At 36.2% G+C, this 20,353-nt stretch overlaps 1 protein-coding gene across 9 annotated transcripts in view; it reads right to left on the bottom strand.

The window, feature by feature from the left end:
- The window catches only part of FAM126A (family with sequence similarity 126 member A), a 57,715-nt gene that overhangs the window by 21,396 nt on the left and 15,966 nt on the right, over positions 1 to 20,353 (bottom strand). For all 9 annotated transcript variants that reach the window (XR_005556502.1, XR_005556503.1, XM_039342119.1 and 6 more), the window contains 4 exons: positions 6,497 to 6,577; positions 3,769 to 3,884; positions 3,459 to 3,554; positions 1,055 to 1,171 (listed from right to left, as the gene is read on the bottom strand). Coding sequence is in view for 7 of the 9 variants with exons in the window: in XM_039342119.1 (XP_039198053.1) it covers positions 1,055 to 1,171; positions 3,459 to 3,554; positions 3,769 to 3,884; positions 6,497 to 6,577 (410 nt within the window). In the remaining 2 variants the exon portion in view is untranslated. The remainder of the gene's footprint in view (positions 1 to 1,054; positions 1,172 to 3,458; positions 3,555 to 3,768; positions 3,885 to 6,496; positions 6,578 to 20,353) is intronic.

Raw genomic sequence — 20,353 nt, 5'->3', positions numbered from 1 at the left:
CCTCTACATCACTACTAGAAAGCAGTTATAAGGGTCTGCTAATGTTAAGATACAAATATTTGCTGTATCTAAATCAGAATGTTTTTGTCATGACTATTTTTGTACCAGAATGAAAATTTGCCTTTCAATATAGTTTCCCAATAGTCCTGGAAAATAGTAACATGTTAACCATCAGGATTTCACTAAAATTACTAATTAAAAGCTTAGATTAGATTATTTTCAAACAGAATGCTACCTACAAGAGAAATTTGGACACTTAGGAACATCACAAATTCCATAGGATTACATTAAATTCAAGATTTGGCATATTTAGCATATATGTTTTTAACATTTAATATTTAACTTTTCCTTTCACACAATATTAATTTAGATACAATTAATCCTGGCTAAGAACTGGGAGGTAGGTAGGTGTTGAGCACCACTATGGTCATAAATATAAGCAAGCTGCCAATCATTCAACTAATGGGGGCCATTACTTCAGGGATTCTTTTAGCACCACCATAACTGTAAATGGTCAATGGTTGTTAAATAAGAACTATCTGTAATAATTTCATAATCACCAGCTTGTGGGCATAGGATATTTAATCACTTCATGTATCTATTGTGGTTTGCTGATAAATGTTTAACAACTAGCTCTGCCATCTCCATTGCTACCACTGCCCCATGTGAAACCAGCATTTTGGGAAAGGAAGGATAATTTTTCAGATACTAAAGAATATTTTTTAAGCATCTGATTGTACTAATCAAGATTAGTATAGATTTTGCAGTTTTCCTCATGAAACTACTTGTCTGCTTTGGTTTTACTTAACAGAAATGATAAGCAGATTTTTTTTTTCATTTTGTGGGGCCAAAATCAACTGTCATTCAAGAAGTCACTGGACAGTTTATAAAAACAATAGCAAGAATGCTGAAAAATTCTTACCTTTAGAATGTCAGTTGTGAAAGCTCTGAATTCTGCCTCTGCTATCATGTAAATAACCATTCCATTTTGTATTATATACAATCTGCTCTAAAAATCACTATACATGTATATACAAGATATATTTGAACTTACAAAGCATAATAAATCCCTGTTAACATTTGCACCATGAATTCAGAGGAGACTGGAATTCTGCTGTTTATGCCTCTATATTTTCTTATTTGCTGGCGAGGGTATCCACAAACACAGATTCTAAAAGAAATACAAATATTAAAATCAACATTACTATTTTAAAATTGCTGTATTATACTGTCCAATACAACCTTAAAATATTATGGATTTAAAAGTGAAAAAGAACTATTCCCAAAACAATCAAGAAACAAGTAATTCTTCTGTAGGCCAAATAGGTGGGTCAGCAAAGTGCACATACTGTTTAGGAGCGTAACATAGGATCTTTTAAATATTAGTGGTAAAGTTTAAAAAATAAAAAGCTTTACATATAGTATATATTCCCCTACCCCCAAAATAAAATTAGTAGATTGCCCAATACTGCACTTCCAAAACATTAGAATCTCTCAGTTAGGTAACCCCTGATGATCTCACTGTCTTTCAAGATGATCCAAACCATTAAGTAAACTATTTTTTGGTCACAACAGGTTGTCCTTACTTTCTGAATATTTGTTCAGTGACCAAAGTTACAAAAGTGCTGCAAAAATAACTTTATTGCCAATTTATCACCTTCTCTTAGAGCAGAGACATTAGAGAGAAAGGGATTGCAGGAGAGTAAGTTGTTTGCTCTTCCACACACTGAATGCAATATAATGGTGAAGAAGCCTGGGACTTGGAGCTGCAGGTATACTACACAGTTTACAGTACTCTTTTGAAATCTCTTCCTCTTTCCTTTTCCTGAATCTTGGACTCTGATTGAGCAGGCAGGCTGAGTACCTGGGGCATGATCTGGTAACGTGATCTGGTAATGTGTTTTACCTGCTGACTTGAGGAAGTAGACAAGACTCTTTGTGTATTAATTTAGTTATCTGTTTACTCCTTCTGGGTTCCTCCAGACCGTGAAAGGGAGGTGATCCACAACTAGGTCCTTATTGTAGTGTCAACCTCTTTGATAAAGAGATTGTGCCCCCAGCCTTCAAAAAAGGCTGCAGTGCACCCAATAGTTTTCAATAACTTTTGACCAATCTCCAACCTTCCCTTTCTGCGACTGCTGGAGGAACAGATTAAATAGACAGGCAGACAGGCAGGCAGACAGTTCTTAAGATGTCTTAAAATATGGTCCCATCACAATTATATAGTGACTTGAATTAATCATGCACCTCAAATAGTTTCATTCTTTCAAACATGAAGAAATCAATTATAAAAGATTATTGTTTTTTTCTTCTTGTTTAGGGGAGGTTCTTACAGAGAAGTCCTAGGTATGAACTACTAAGAATAATATACAATGCAGCTTCTAAACATTGACATTGGAAATTTAATTTATGAATTGAACAATCAACTGTTGCTGTGTTAATTAATAATATTACTAATGTATGTAGGAAGTTCAGTAAATACATTTCATCTTTTTTGCTTTCAGGGCTGAGTGTGATTAACATGAGCTTTCAAAATATATAGAAATTCTACCATTTCTTATACAATATTTTGCATAATTGTTATATAGCCCGGTGAAGTGTACTCATTCTGTGTTGTACTTTCCTTATTCAATGAGCTATTTTGTTTCTCCTTGCATATGGATCTTTTGATTCAAACCAGCATGAGAGGGAGGGAGGGAGGGAGGGAGAGAAACAATGCCCTATTCCAGTGACAGCAAACCTTTTAGAGACCGAGTGCCCAAACTGCAACCCAAACCCCACGTCTGTATAGTTGGGTGCCAGGTGGGCACGACCCATTGGGTAGGTGTGGCTGCAGTGCTAACAGAAGATTAGGTGGGACTAAAAAGTTCAATCAATTCCAACTTTGCAAGATCTTTTTTTTTCCAGTGAAAAGTTGAAATTGATTGATTGAACCTTTTTTTTTTTTGCACATGACAGCGGAGGCCTAACGCGAAAAGGTTTTATAAAACCCAGCTGAAGGCCTAGGACTGGGGCGACAGCGCACGTGCCCACAGAGAGGGCTCTGTGTGCAATCTGTGGCACACATGCCATAGGTTTACTATCACGATCCTATTCCATTGTCAAAAACAACAGTACTGAAGCCAAAGCAAAAGTCTTCCAGTGAGTTACAAAAATTACAACCTGGATCAATGAATATTAATTCTTTTCATAAAGCAATATATTAATACATTTTATTAATACAATAGCACATAATGGTTAATAAATGAAACTGAATCACAATATGGCTATAAAGAGCTTATGCCTCTGGGAAGGTCTGAATTCTCACATGTTCTATTTAACAGGGATTTGATAAGCTGCAGTTATGTCAAAATTACCTTTTTGTTCTCTCCTATACAGGTTTTTGTTTTTAGTGAAATGTATTCTTATATAATTACAACCTTAAGTTTATTATTATCAATCTCTTCAAAAAAAATTACCTTGAACAGATTTGACATAAAGACTGAAGAGAAACCGCAGGCATATAGCTTAAGGCAGCATTGTATCGCAGCAAAAGAAATGTCAATACTTCAAATCTATAAAAAAAAGGATTATGATTAAGTCAAAAGAGTGTCATTAATCATGCAAAAAACCATTTCCTGTTCACTGATCGTATCAACAATATATATATAAGCCATGTTTTTTAAAAACTGCATTTGTTAAATATTAATTTATGAGAAAATAATAATTTGGAAATGCCCAGATTATTTCTTTAATCTTTATAGTTGAAAACAATATCATGCATTTTACCTGTTTTGAGCTGTCAACATTTCTCTCTGCATATGAGGTCCACTATATACAACCTTGGATAAACCGTGTTGAGATAAAGCACCCTCAGTAAGAGCCATTGAACCAATACTGGAAGGCTAAACAAAATAGTTTTTTTCAATATATCACTTAAGAAGGCATTAGTAATTTTTAAAAAAAGAAAAAGAAAACAGTAAGCAGTTTATAACATCAATAAATTTTGGCCAGTCATTGTCTCATCCCATATCTTTATTTTAACTGATGATATTTCAAAGTGTGAAAATATCAGTGGAGAAAACTAAATACTACAACAAACAGCTTTCAAATATCTTCAAAGATTTATTCAAATCTATACTACTTTTTAACTATATTAAATAAATATTCCTCAATTGAGTATATTTGTCCACACAATACAAATATCTTTCTGGGAAGTAATATGGATATAGATTTTTAAAATCTTTGTAAGTAATAAATTATCAATGTATATTTAATTTCAATGAATACAGTGGATATAAAAAGTCTACACATCTCTATTAAAATGCCTGGGTTTTGAAATGTAAAAAAATCAGATCAAGATAAATCATTCAATTTTTTTTCCATCTTTAATATACAATACATTCAGAAAGTATTCAGACCCCATTCATTTTTGTCAATTTTGTTATACTGCAGCCTGATCCTATAGTTGTTGAAATTCATTTTTTTTCTCATTAATCTACACTCAGTACCCTATAATGGCAAAGTGGAGACAGAATTTTATAAATTCTGTAAATTTATTAAAAAGAAAAAAACTGAAATATTACATTGGCATAAGTATTCAGACTCTTTGAAACAGCACTTGAAATTTAGCTCAGGTGCCTATTTCTCTTGATCATTGTTGACATGTTTCTACATATTGATTGGAATTGACCTGTAGTAAATTAAATTGATTGGATAGGATTTGTGAAGATACACCTCTCTATAGAAGGTGACAATGCATACTGTAGCAAAGCAAAAGCCATGAGGTCTAAGGAAATGCCTGCAGAACTCACGAGACAGGATTATTGCAAGGCATAGATCTGGGGAAGGCTACAATAAAATTTCTGTTGCACTGAAGGTTCCTAAGAATACAGTGGCTTCCATAATTCTCAAATGGAAGAAGTTTGGTACAACCAGGACTCTTCCAAGAGCTGATTGCCCAGTCAAACTGAGCAATCAGGGGAGAAGGCTGTAATAAAAGAGGTGACCAAGAACCCGATGGTCACTCTGTCTGAGCTCCAGAGATCCTGTGTGGAGATGGGACAGAGTTCCAGAAGGACAACCACCGATTTGGGCTTTATGTCAGAGTGGCTAGATGGAAGCCTCTCCTCAATGCAAAACACATGAAAGTCTCTTTGGAGTTTGCAAAAAAAGTACTTGAAGGATTCTCAGACTGTGAGGAAGAAGATTCTCTGGTCTAATGAAACCAAGATTGAACTGTTTGGCTTCAGTTCTAAATATTATGTCTGGAGGAAACCAGGCACTGCTCATCACCTGCCCAATATCATACCAACAGTGAAGTATGGTGGTGACAGCATCATGCTAGGGTTGTTTTGAATAGCAGGGACTGGGAGTCTGGTGAGGATTGAGGGAAAGCTGAATGGAGCAGAGTACAGGGATATCCTCAATGAAAACAATGCTCAGCACCTGTTCAATTTTCAACATGACAACAATATGAAGCACACAGCCAAGTCAACACAGGAGTGGCTTAGGAACAACTCTGTGAATATCCTAGAGTAGCCCAGCCAGAGCCCTCACTTGAACTCTACTGAATATCTCTGGAGGGACCTGAAAATAGTTGTCCACTGATTGTCGCCATCCAACCTGACTGAGCTTGAGAGGATTTGCAAGGAAGAATGGCAGAAAATCCCCCAATCCAGTGTGCAAAGCTTGTCATGTCATACCCAAAAAGACTTGAGGCTGTAATTGCTGCCAAAGTTGTTTCAACAAAGTACTGTTTGAATACTTATGCCAATGCAATATTTCAGTTTTTTCTTTTTAATAAATTTATAAACATTTTTAAACTTCTGTTTTCAGTTTGTCATTATGAGGTACTGAATGTAGATTAATGAGAAAAAATGAATTTCAACAACTGTAGGATTAAGCTGCAGCATAACAAAATTGACAAAAGTGAAGGGGGTCTGAATATTTATTGAATGCACTATAACATACAAACAGTACAATTCAACTGAAAAGCAATCTGAAAACTTTTAGAGGGAAAAATAACAACAAAAAAACTACAACTTGCAGTCACAAGATCATCATTCAGGTTTTTGTAAACTGGCATGCATTTACAATCGTTGTAGCATCCTGAGATCACATGATTGCCATTTCTGATTTTCTCAGGAGGCTTCAAACAAGTGGGGGGAAGCTGAATTCACTTAACCACAGCAAAAGAAATCATAAAATCAGCGCAGTCAAGTGATGACTCACTGAACAACTGAATTGTTTAGCAGCAGAAGTTCCAGAACCTAGCCCCAGAAAGAATTTGTCTCCCCACCCAACTAGAAATGGAAATTATAGTGTAAGTCCCCATATTTTAAAAGACCTATGTGATATGGCCAATTTACTTTGTGGTTCTTTTCTGAAAATATAAATGCAGCCAAAGAATGCCCACTACTAATTTTGATGACAAAAGGCCAGATTATATTCTTTTAAGGGAGACTAGAACAAAGCTATAAACATTGTATAAAACAAGAATACTTTTAAAACTTACTTCATGATATACTGAAGGTTTAGATAAAGATGGAATTGTAAAGCTTAGGATCCTACTATTCCCCTGTTTGTCAACTATTTCCTATGAGGAAAATAATCAACTTATTCATATGCATTTCATAAACTGTACACCAACAAACACAAAGCAGAACATAAGCTCCCAAATCATGCCATAATGTTTATTATAAACAAAGATGGAAATTTATGTTATGTCTATAATTACATACATAATTTATATGTAGCAAAATCTAAACATGTATTATTTGTTTAATCAAATTTACATAATACCCATCTCGCTCACAGAGTGATTGTGAAAACTTAATTCTTTACCTTCAGGCATTTAACTACTGTGCACCCTTTGAGTCATGTATTGTATTTTATTACTTTGGAAGACATCATTAAAAATCATAAGACAGTAATCTTGTGTGAAATAATATGAAAGAAAGAATAGCTGCAATATATGTTTTCATTTCTTTATTTATGAAATAAATACTATTAAAATGCTACAAAATATATCTCTTAAAATTAGGAATTATTACTTTAAAATGTTTTTGAAAGCAATATATCTAGTTCTATAAGAATCATTGCAGAGACCGTTCATGCATTTAAAAGAGTAATTAAATGCATTAGATTATTAGTATATTGTAATAAAATGCTCTTTAGGTTTTTGGGTGGCATTATTGATAATGCTCTGCCTATTCAGAGCTTATTAATTAAACTCACTGCTTCAGAAACTGGTATTTATTGTTTTCTACCTAGCATTTAATGCAATTGCCTCTTGAATCTCTAGACTTTCTGAAAACTTGTTTTCTCTTCTAGATATATATTTACTACACAAAGAATAACTTCATGCATTTGATAAAATAACTTCTGGCCTAAGAAAGCATATAGCCCAATAAAAGTTTCAAGAGAGCTTTTACATTAATAGTAAAGATACTGTTCTAAGTGCAACTAAAAGTTTTGAATCAGCAGTTAAATTTCCTTATTTTTACAGAATCAAAACATTATACATTTAAACTTTATATATGCCAGCAACAGTGGTATACTCAAATACCGGTAAAAAGAATTGAATACATTTAACGCTACTTCATGGGGGTTTTCAGGACATTATCATAGACAGCATTATATACAATAAACCAAAAGTAATTATATTACTAAGGTACTAATGATAATATATTATCACTAGTAGTATAATTACTTTTTGTTTATCAGTACAAACTTTGTAAAAAAGTACAGAGATAACATTAATTACCAGCAAAGAGATTCTGTCTCCTACCATTTTGAAAATGAAATTATTGAATTTATACCATATACTACAGCGAATGAAAATGTCAGAGCATACAATGTATGAATCCATTCTTCTTCATTCATATCTATTAGTAGAAATCATTTATCATTTATATATACCCATATATACTCAGCTATAAATTCACAGGTTTTCTGGAGGAAAATTTAAACTAAACAGCGGGAATAGTGAGTTAATTGATACAGAACAACCCTGTCCCCGGCAATCTAAAAATTATAGGGCTATCAGTGCATGGAACATAGATGTGTGTGGACAAGAATACCAACCTTGCTGTCAAGCAAAATCAAGCCTCTAATAGCGAGTGCCACATGAAGTGCACTAACCAAATAGGTGGTAAGACAATAGGGAAACTCAGCCACCACACAGGCTATGTAGAAAATAAACACAGGACCAGTCATAAGGACCAGGTTACTTACAGGACCGCATACTGCCGCACAGTTCCCAGAGACCAGTGAGGTCCCACTGATTGGGCCTCCTTCAGGTCCCGTCGGCCAGACAATGTCGGCTGGCGGGCCCTCGGGGAAGGGCCTTTTCTGTGGTGGCTCCGACCTGGTGGAATCAACTTCCCCCCAAGATTCGAACTACTCCTCCCCCTGCCAGCCTTTAAGAAAGCCATTAAAACTCTCCTGTTCCGGCAGGCCTGGGGCTGATGTCCCGGGGGGGGGGCGGGATATGATCAGACACGCTGTATGAATGTATTTATTTTATTGTTTTATTGTCATATTATTGTTTTAAATTTTGTACGCCGCCCTGAGTCCCTTGGGATTGGGCGGCATATGAATTTTAGAAATAAATAAATAAATAAATAAATAACTCAAATGTCTATACACCAATGCACAGAGTATGAACAGCAAACAGGGTGAACTAGAAATTCAGGTTAATGAGGGCAGATGTGAAATTGTTGCCATTACGGAAATATGGTGGGATGAAACCCACACATGGAATACACAGCTAGAGGGATTTAAATTATTTAAAAGAAACAGACCAAATAAAAGAGGAGGAGGAGTTGCTCTCTATATAAGAAATAACTACATCTCTACAGAAATAGAGCACAACAATGATGAAAACTGTCTTGAATGCATTTGGGTCAATATAAAAGGGGGGGGGGAGAAATGACATTGCCATAGGTGTATACTACAGACCACCCAACCAAACAGAGGAAATATACGAACTTTTTGCTAGTCAGCTAACTAAGGTATGTAGGAAGCACATCACAATAGTAATGGGGGACTTTAACTACACTGACATCAACTGGGAGACAAACTCTGCACCAAGTGAAAGATCAAACAGGTTCCTGGCAAACCTAGCAGACAACTTTGTCTCCCAAAAAGTAGAGAAGGGAACTGGGAGATTAGCCATTTTGGATCTAATTCTCACTGAGATGAAATGATAGAAGGTACTGAAGCCATAGGAACCCTGGGAGGAAGTGATCATGCAATATTGGAATTCAACATTATGGAAGCACAAGCAATAGAACACAGTCAAACTAGAGTCCTGGACTTCAAGAGAGCTAATTTCAATAAACTTAGAGAGGGCTTGGGAAGGATTCCATGGATGAGAATCCTCAAGGGGAAAACAAGAAGCTTGGAAAATTTTGAAAAATGAGATAATAAAATCCCAGTCTAGCACAATACCAACAAAGAGGAAAAATAATAGCCCTCAAAAGAAACCAGCATGGCTGCATAAAGAACTCTCTGACAAATTGAAACATAAAAAGGACAAGTATAGAAAGTGGAAAGAGGGGCATATAACTAAGTCAGAATATTAGCAAATAGCCTGAGCCTCCTAAGATGAAGTGAGGAAAGCCAAGGCTCAAAATGAACTAAGGCTTGCAACCAAAGTCGAAAATAACAAAAAAAGCTTCTTTCAACATGTAAAAAACAAGAAAAAAGTGAAGGAAATGATTGGTCCATTAATGAGTGAAAGTGGCAAGAAGGTGACAAGCAACAGGGAGAAAACAGAACTATTTAACTCGTTTTTTGAATCTGTCTTTACACAAAGGGAAAAAACAGACCAACCTATCAAAAATAGTGTCATAAAAAACAGAATAGAAACACAAGTTAAGATAGGCAAGAAAATGGTAAGTGAGCACCTGTCCAGCCTAGATGAGTTCAAATCACCAGGACCAGATGGATTACACCCCAAGGTTCTCAAGGAACTGGCAGATGTGATCTCAGAACCATTGAACTATATTTTTCAAAGATCCTGGAGCACAGGGGAACTACCAGAGGGCTGGAAAAGAGCTGATGTAGTTCCCATCTACAAAAAAGGGAAAAAAATGGACCCAGGAAATTACAGACTTATCAGCCTGACCTCAATACCTGGGAAGATCCTGGAAAAGATAATCAAACAACGAATCAGAAAACACCTAGAGGCAAACAAAGTCATTACTAAAAGCCAACATGGGTTTGTCAAAAATAGATCATGCCAGACAAATGTTATTGCATTCTTTGACCAAGTGACAAAATTAGTGGATCAGAGGAATGCTGTGGATATAATTTACTTGGACTTCAGTAAGGCATTTGATAAAGTAGATCACAACCTACTACTTGACAAGATAGAAAAATGTGGGGTAGATAGCACCATCACCAGATGGATTCGTAGCTGGCTGACCGACCATACTCAGTGTGTGGTCTTTAATGGAACCGCATCTACATGGAGGGAAGTTTGTAGCAGGGTGCCCCAGGGCTCTGTTCTGGGCCCAATGCTCTTCAACATCTTTATCAATGATTTGGAGGGGATAGATGAGGAACTCATCAAATTTGCAGATGACACCAAGCTGGCAGGAATAGCCAACACTCCAGAAGACAGGCTTAAGATACAGAAGGATCTGGACAGACTTGAATACTGGGCACTATGTAACAAAATGAAATTCAATGGTGAAAAAAGCAAGATTCTACATTTAGGAAAGAAAAACTAAATGTACAGATATAGCATAGGGGGTACCTTGCTCAATAGTAGTAATTGTGAGAGGGACCTCTAAGTCCTAGTAGACAATCATTTAAACATAAGCCAGCAGTGTGCTGCAGCTGCCAAAAAAGCCAACACAGTGCTAGGCTGCATTAACAGAGGCATAGAATCAAGATCACGTGAAGTGTTAATACCACTTTACAATGCCTTGGTAAGGCCACACTTGGAATACTGCATCCAATTTTGGTCACCACGATGTAAAAAAGATGCTGAGACTCTATAAAGAGTTCAGAGAAGAGCAACAAAGATGATTAGGGGACTGGAGGCTAAAGCATATAAAGAACGGTTGCTGGAATTGGGTACGTTAGTTTAATGAAGAGAAGGACAAGGGGGGACATGATAGCAGTGTTCCAATATCTTAGGGGCTGCCACAGAGAAGAGGGAGTCAAGCTATTTTCAAAGGTAGCTGAAGGCAGGACAAGAAGGAATGGGTGGAAACTAATCAAGGAGAGAAGCAACCTAGAACTAAGGAGAAACTTCCTGACAGTTAAAACAATTAAACAGTGGAACAACCTGCCTCCAGAAGCGATGAATGCTCCAATATTGGAAGTTTTTAAGAAGAGACTGGACAGCCATTTGTTCAAAATGGTATAGGGTTTCCTGCCTGAGCAGGGGGTTGGACTAGATGACCTCCAAGGTCCCTTCCAACATTATTATTATTATTATTATTATTATTATTATTATTATTATTATTATTATTATTATTATTATTATTATTATTATGGATCATCGCACAGTCAGCCAGATGTTCAGACTGGATTTGGCATTTTGTCTACCTATCGAGTCCTTACCCAGGACCTGGGAGAGGCAGATGTGGATGTTTGATGGTATTACAGGTATCGTCGCAGGATGGAAGCAGTTCCTAATAAGGCCGCCTTTTGCAATTGACTAATAGCGAATTTGTCAATGCCAATGGTGTTCAAGTGGTGCTCCAGTTGTTTTTTAGGATTGCACCCAAGGAGCCTATTACTATTGGTACTACCCTTTGCTTGCTTTTGCCACAGTCTTTCTATTTCTATTATTATTATTATTATTATTATTATTATTATTGATCATCGCACAGTCAGCCAGATGTTCAGATTGGATTTGGCATTTTGTCTACCTATCGAGTCCTTACCCAGGACCTGGGATAGGCAGATGTGGATGTTTGATGGTATTACAGATATCGTCGCAGGATGGAAGCATTTCCTAGTAAGGCCGCCTTTTGCAATTGACTAATAGCGAATTTGTCAATGCCAATAGTGTTCAAGTGGTGCTCCAGTTGTTTTGGGATTGCACCCAAGGAGCCTATCACTATTGGTACTACCCTTGCTTGCTTTTGCCACAGTCTTTCTATTTCTATTTGTAGGTCTTTGTATTTTGTTATCTTCTCCAGTTCTTTCTCTTCTATTCTGCTGTCTCCAGGCACTGCCACATCCACTATCCAGACTTTTTTGTCTTTCTTATCGACAATTGTTAAGTCTGGAGTGTTATGTTGCAGGTGCTTGTCTGTTTGAATTCTGAAGTCCCAGAGCAGTTTAATTTTATCATTTTCTATGACTTTCTCTATTTGATGATGATGATTATTATTATTATTATTATCTGCATTCATATCCAGTTTCCCCACATTCAAGCAAAAAGACATATTCTATATACTTTGGAATCCTCCTCTATTTCCAAAGCAAGCAAAAAAATAAATATATATACATCCTATTGTAGCACTGTGCCCATAAATATCCAATTTTCCTCTGAATTCCGTTTTTCACACGACAGAAACATTGATGATTGTGAAAAAAAATCTGCAAAATAAAAAAAGGCTGAAACCTACATCGGACTCATTCATTCCAGAATGAAATTGTAGCAAATTTTCTTATATAAACATTCTCATGGACTCTGGACATATCATAAGCATACTCAACAGTTTCACATATGAATTACGCCACCATTGTCAGAAAATCTGAATGGGTAACCATGTAACACAAAGAATAGTTAATAATCAAATTTTTGATACCATCCATTTCAAGCTAGTTCTTTCATCCAACTATACTAAAATTGAAAAAAGCAATTAGCATCATTCAACATCATCATGTTCATATTCCAGATTTTTAATATTTATCATTCATAAAAAAAATATAGTCACTTATACCAATGTCAACATGACCGAAAGTTGCTGTGGTTAAAAGAACCTACAGTGAGGGGAAAAAAATTATTTGATCCCCTGCTGATTTTGTACGTTTGCCCACTGACAAAGAAATAATCAGTCTATAATTTTAATGATAGGTTTATTTTAACAGTGAGAGACGGAGCTTCCGGTGGGAGGCGACGGCGATGGCGGCTAGCTTTTAGCCGTCCAGCTGGGGAAGTGTCAGAGCCGCGGAGCGCAGCGCGCATCAGCTGGCCCGCGGCTCGGAAATCCCTTCCCGGGCAAAGGGAAGGGATAGAGAACGCAAGAGTAGAGGTAGAACCCCTGAACCCCCTCTGGATTTATTTCTAGAGGGGGTGAAAGGAGTGTTCCCTCGGAGCTCTTGCTGATCTCCGCCTCCCAGCTGTTTTTGCTTCCTAGGAAGCAAAAGAAACCGCCGCTTCTATCTCCGTGTTTACAGCATTTTGGTGAGTAATTTTTAAACGGACGGAGCAGTTTAAAGGATTTTTTGTTATATTTTAGGTGTTTATTTTTTTTATCTTTTGATTTTTACTATTTTTCCTCCTTTTCTTTGTTATACTACTGAAAGGACTTAAGATGGCGTTTTGAAAGTGTCGGAGTTTTTTTTTCCTTTCTCTTTTGTTTTACTTTCCCTTTTTAAGGACTGTTTTTTGCTTTTGCTTTTGCTTTTGGCTTAGAATTTTTTCTTTTGAATTGTTTGCTCTTTTACTACTTATTCTTGGGATTTATTTTGGACTTTTAATGATTATAGTTTGTCTCTTTTTAAAAATTCTTTTTTTTCTTTTTTTCCTCCTCCCTTTTTGGCTGGAGGGGAAAGGGAAGTGACAATTGTGCTTTTTAAAATGGCTTCAAAGAGGCAGCAGCCTTCCTCAATACCCAAGGTTATTTCTTCTCCTATAACTTCCACTGCACAGCTACAACAACAATCTAAACATGCACCACCGGCTCAGCCACCACCCTCCCCTCCTCTACCTGGACTTTCAGTACAAGAGGTTAGAGGCATAATGGGAGAGATTGTAGTTCAAATGAGAGAGGAAATGACTCAATTTGTTTCACAGATTAAATCAGAAATTAAATCTGATCTCAAAGAAGAGATAACGGGGATAAAGTCTAAATTGCAAGAAAATAATAATGAATTACGACAAGATATACTGGCAGCTGTTTCAGGTTTGGCTACTGTGGTGGTTAAGCTCGATGCAAGGCTTGAGGAAGTGGAAGACAAAGTTGACTCTTTAGATGACAAAATTCAAGACGTGGAAAGGAAGGTGGACTCCTCACAAGAAGATATTTTGATGTTTCAGTACAGACAGATGGAGTATGCTCTGAGGATTAGAGGCCTCAAGGAAGATATGAATCAAGATTTGATGGAGGTGGTTCTTAGTGATCTGGCGATGGCTTTGGATATGGATAAAGGAGAATTACAGAGAAAAGTGGAAAAAATTTATAGACTCAACTCCTGGATTGCTAAGCAGAAGAATTTGCCCAGAGATGTGGTGATTTACTTTACAAAGAAGTCCCTGCGGAATGAGATTATACAAGCTTTTTACAATAAAAGATTTCAGATTGCCGCCCAAGATGTCATCATTTTAAAGGAAATCCCATCTAAAATTTTAAGAAGTAGGAAAGACTTTGCTTTTTTAACCAATGAGCTTAAAGCTAGATCGATGCCATTCAGATGGGAAATTCCGATGGGTATCGTTTTGAGCCATGCTGGGACACGTTACAGATTGAACACAGTTGACAAAGCTAGAGATTTCTATACTTCGGTCCTGAGTGCAGGCTCAACTTCATCTGGTCGGAAATCTTTGAGTGGTAAGGAACCTGAGCAGCAATCTGAGGCACTAGATTTGGTTTCCGCAGGGATGATAGAAGTGGCAAAGCAACGCCAAACAGAGGCTAAAGAGCAGAGGATGACTCGTGCAGCCTATAAGCGTAAAGAGAAAGAGCAACGTAAAAAAGAGCCCAAAGAGAATTCTCCTGGAAGTGCATCACCGCCGGTGGGAGGAGCAAGACCCAAGAGTTATGCAACACACGCAGCTCTGTCAGAGTTTGATGGTGTCTTCTCCAGGCTGCGTGCCAAGGGAGATGGCAAAGTTTTTGACCTGGAATGTTAATGGATTGAATTCTCCTCAGAAACGGAAAAAAATCTTTTATTATTTGAAGCAACATACCAATGATGTTATTTGTTTACAGGAAACTCATATTCTACTTAAAGATCAGAAATATTTAGTTAATGCTCGTTTGGGATCTCATTTTATATCTCCTGCACCTGGGAAGAAAGGGGGAGTTGTTATATATGTCAAACAAAACCTGCCAGCTTGTCTGGTAGAATCAGATCCCCAGGGGAGATATGTGATGATTGAACTTGGTATTTATGGTAAGAAAGTACTTATAGTTGGACTTTATGCTCCAAATCAACAACAGGAACAATTTTATAAACAGTTACACCAAAAAATAACTTTGCTTGATTATAGATCAGTGGTATTAATGGGTGATTGGAATGGTGTCTTAGACACACAAAGGGATAAGAAAGGTTCCTCTCCTTTTCTTAAACAAGCAAGGCTACCTAAAGCCTTTTTTGATATGAAAGAAGACTGGGAATTAAGGGACTATTGGCGGGAACGTAATCAAGAGGAGAGAGACTTTACTTTTTTTTCTGACAGACACCAATCTTTTTCAAGAATTGACTTTTTCTTGATTACCACGGATTTGTATAATAAAGTAAAGAATGTAAAGATTTTTCCTAGATCACTGACGGATCATAGTCCAGTTTGGATGGAGCTGATTCAAGAGAAAGAGGAAAGAAGATCCTGGAGAGTTAATGAAAATTTGTTTAGACAAGAGAAGAATGTTCAAAAACTAAAGGAGTGTTTAAAGGACTATTTTGCTTTGAATATGTACAAGGGGACTTCAATGTCAATGGTATGGGATGCAGGTAAAGCATTTATGCGCGGTGTTTTGATAAAAATGAATAATTTTTATAAGCGAAATCAGATTCAGAAACGTAGAGAACTTGAAGATGAAATTAAACTAAAAGAAAGGGCTTTGATTCTAAATCCTTCTGATGAAAGTACTAAAGAATCTGTAAAGTTATTAAGGTCACAATTTAATATGTTGATAGCAGATCAAGCTGCAACCAATTTATTATTTATGAAACAAAATACATTTTGTAATGCTAATAAGCCGGGGAGATGGTTGGCTTATCAATTAAGAAAGAAACAGAGACAGAGAATAATAGAGAAAATAAATTATAAGGGTAAACTAGTTTCTCAGAAGGAATTAATTAAAAAATCTTTTTTGGATTATTATCAAAACCTATACAAATCTACTAATGTACAACTGTTAGATATAAATAAATATTTAGCTGAGGCAAGTTTTCCTAAACTGACTGAGGATCAGAAATATGAAATTAATGGTTTAATTACTAAGGAGGAAATTGCCTCAGCAATTCAACAATTGAAATTAGGGAAAGCACCGGGTACGGATGGGTTAACAGCTGTTTATTATAAAGCCTTAATGGAGGAGATGATCCAACCATTAAATGATCTTTTTAATGGTATCTTACAGGGTTTAGAGATTCCTCCTTCATGGCGTAGTGCTTTTATATCATTGATTCCAAAGGAGGATCAAGATCTTACTTTACCAAAAAATTATAGGCCTATATCTCTTTTAAACGTGGATTATAAGATATTTGTAAAAATTTTGGTAAATAGGCTTATGAGGGTGGTGCATCATCTTGTGCATAAAGATCAATCAGGGTTTATAACAGGAAGGTATATGAAAAACAATGTTAGACAAATTATTAACTTATTAGAATACTTAGATAAGAACAACCAAGTTCCTGCAGGGCTCATATTTTTAGATGCTGAAAAAGCATTTGACCAACTGAATTGGCATTTTATGCTAAGAGTAATGGAAGAAATGAATTTTGGTGAAAACATATTACAAGCTCTTAAGGTAATATATCAAAAACAAACAGCACAACTTATTGTTAATGGAGGTTTGTCGGAGGTTTTTCACAATAGAGAAAGGTACTAGACAGGGGTGTCCTTTATCGCCATTGTTGTTTGTTTTAACATTGGAAATATTATTGATTAAAATTCGAGAGTCTCAGGAAATTAAAGGAATATATGTTAATAAAAAAGAATATAAGTTGAGAGCTTTTGCGGATGACTTGGTTGTTACTTTGTCGCAACCTGATTATTCTGTAGTAAACTTATTACAGTTGATTCACCATTATGGTTTGGTCTCGGGTTTTAAGATTAATGTAAATAAGACTAAAATTTTACCTAAAAATATGTCGAGTCAGGAGAAGCAGATTTTGGTTAACTCGACGGGTTTTGAGATTGTTAATAAGGTAAAATATTTGGGGGTGATGCTGTCTGTTTCTAATGCAAAATTATTTAAAAATAATTATGCAAGGTTGTGGGTCAGGGTACAGAAAGACTTGAAAAACTGGGAAAAGCTGCAATTATCCCTCATGGGAAGAATTGCAGTGATAAAAATGAATATTCTACCCAAGTTTCTTTTTTTGTTTCAAATGTTACCAATTTTGAAAAACGAGATTAATTTAAATGAGTGGCAGAAGGGTCTCAATAAATTTATTTGGACAGGGAAAAAACCAAGGGTTAAGTTCAAAATTATGCAAGACTTCCGTGAGAGGGGTGGACTCAAGGTACCAAATTTGAAATTATATTATGATGCGGTGGTTTTAACATTAATTAGTGACTGGGTAAATTTGACAAACTCTGAGATACTTTATCTAGAGGGATGGGATTTACTTTATGGGTGGCATGCCTATTTAATATTTAATAAAAAAATAGATTGGGCTTTTAAATCTCATATTTTAAGAATTTCTTTACTTAGGATCTGGAGAAAATATTATAAAAGTGATTTTAAAGTACCATTATGGGCTATACCTTGGCATGCGATAGAAGGAATAAAAAGAGGGGTTAAAATGGATATGGTGTCTTATAGACAGTTACTTAAATGGGATGGACAAAACTGGCAATTAAAATCACGGGAAGAATTAGCACAAGAAAATTTTACTTATTCTTGGTTCCAATATAGGCAACTACTAGATAGATGGAAGATGGATTGTAAGGTGGGTTTTCTTAGAGAAGATGAAAATCTTATTAAGCAACTGAAGGATCAAAGACAAACCCACATTAAGAGAATTTATGGGGTTTTAGTTGAATTGGACTCAGAAACGGAACTAATTAAAGATTGTATGATTAGATGGGCGCAGAACTTTGGTGAGCCAGTTTCATTGGACACCTGGGAAATTATTTGGGTGAGAAATGTCAAATTTACTCAAGCACAGAATTTAAGGGAGAATTTTTATAAAATGTTTTATAGATGGCACCTTGATCCACAAAAAATGTCTTACATGTACCCTGACGTGCAACCTAAATGCTGGAGATGTGGTTATAAGGAGGCTTCCTATTATCATATTTGGTGGTCATGCAGAGAGATAAAAGCATTTTGGATCAAAATATGGTGGAATATCCAGAGAATTTTTAGAAGGAGGGTAAAATTTACTCCGCAATTATTTTTGTTAGGTATTGTTACAGATTGTGATACAAAGGAGGTTGTATTGATGTTAAATTTGATCACAGCCGCGAGGCTGTTAGTTGGACAATATTGGAAGAAGGAATCTTTGCCTACATTGCAGGAATGGTTTTTTAAAGTAGCTTATCTGGCGGAAATGGCAAAGATTTCGGCTTTCTTAAAGCAACAAACGCAAGAGAAGTTTTTTGCTATCTGGGACAAATGGATAAAATTTATACAATTTAGATTGGGTATACAAAAATATCATATAGCTTTTTCATAAGTTTTATTTTTATATATATTATAGATATCTTTTTTATATATATAAATATAAAGTTTTTAATTTAATTTTTATTTTTTTTTTTATTATTTCTTAAGCCTATATTCTGCTCTGGGAAGCTCAGGGGGGGGGAAGGGAGGGTTTTTGGGAGGGGTGTGGGGTGGGGTTTTTTTTTTTTTATATGTATTGTTTAATTTTTTTTTCTTTTGTATATGTTGTTTTTTGTTCTGTATTGTTCTTGTTTTTCTTGTAAAATTTATAAAACTTTTAATAAAAAAAAAAAAAAAAACAGTGAGAGACAGAATAACAACAAAAAAATCCAGAAAAATGCATTTCAAAAAAGGTATACATTGATTTGTATTTTAATGAGTGAAATAAGTATTTGACACCTTCGCAAAACATGACTTAGTACTTGGTGGCAAAGCCCTTGTTGGCAATCACAGAGGTCAGATGTTTCTTGTAGTTGGCCACCAGGTTTGCACACATCTCAGATTTTGTCCCACTTCTCTCCAAGTCATTAAGGTTTCAAGGCTGACTTTTGGCAGCTCGAACCTTCAACTCCCTCCAAGGATTTTCTATGGGATTAAGGTCTGGAGACTGACTAGGCTATTCCAGGACCTTAACGTGCTTCTTCTTGAGCCATTCCTTTGTTGCCCTGGCCGTGTGCTTTGAGTCATTGTCATGCTGGAATACTCATCCACGACTCATTTTCAATACCCTGGCTGAAGGAAGATGGTTCTCACCCAAGATTTGACAGTACATGGTCCTATTCATTGTCCCTTTGATGCGGTGAAGTTGTCCTGTCTCCTTAGCAGAAAAATAATGTTTCTACTTCCATGTTTGATGGTGGGGATGTGTTCTTGGGGTCACAGGCAGTATTCCTCCTCCTCCTAACATGGCAAGTTGAGTTGATACCAAAGAGCTCGATTTTGGTCTCACCTGACCATAACACTTTCACCCAACTTTCCTCTGAATCAATATTCATTGGCAAACTTCAGACAGGCCTATACATGTGCTTTCTTCAGCAGGGGAATCTTATGGGTGCTGCAGGATTTCAGTCCTTCATGACAGTGTGTTACCAATTGTTTTCTTGGTGACTATGGTCTCAGATGCCTTGAGATCATTGACAAGATCCTTCCTTGACACTTATTTTGTGTTTCTTCCATTTGCGAATAATTGCACCAACTGTTGTTACCTTCTCACCAAGCTGCTTGACGATAGTCTTGTAGCCCATTCCAGCCTTCTGTAGGTCTACAATCTTGTCCTGACATCCTTGGACAGCTCTTTGGTCTTGGCCACGGTGGAGAATTTGGAATCTGATTGCTTCTGTGGACAGGTGTCTTTTATACAGGTAACAAGATGAGATTAGGAGCACTCCCTTTAAGAGAGTACTCCTAATCTCAGCTCATCACCTACATAAAAGATAGCTAGGAGCCAGAAATCTTGCTGAATGATAGGGGATCAAATACTTATTTTACTCATTAAAATGCAAATCAATTTATAACCTTTTTTCTGGATTTTTTTGTTGTTATTCTGCCTCTCACTGTTAAAATAAACCTACCATTAAAATTATAGAGTGATCATTTCTTTGTTAGTGGGCAAATGTACC

The sequence above is a fragment of the Crotalus tigris genome, unplaced genomic scaffold (assembly GCF_016545835.1).
Source record: "Crotalus tigris isolate CLP2741 ecotype Arizona unplaced genomic scaffold, ASM1654583v1 scf7180000017774.6281472, whole genome shotgun sequence".
NCBI classification, from domain to species: Eukaryota; Metazoa; Chordata; class Lepidosauria; order Squamata; family Viperidae; genus Crotalus; species Crotalus tigris.
Note: the sequence above shows the minus strand (reverse complement) of the source record. Positions and strands in the feature narration are given on the sequence as shown.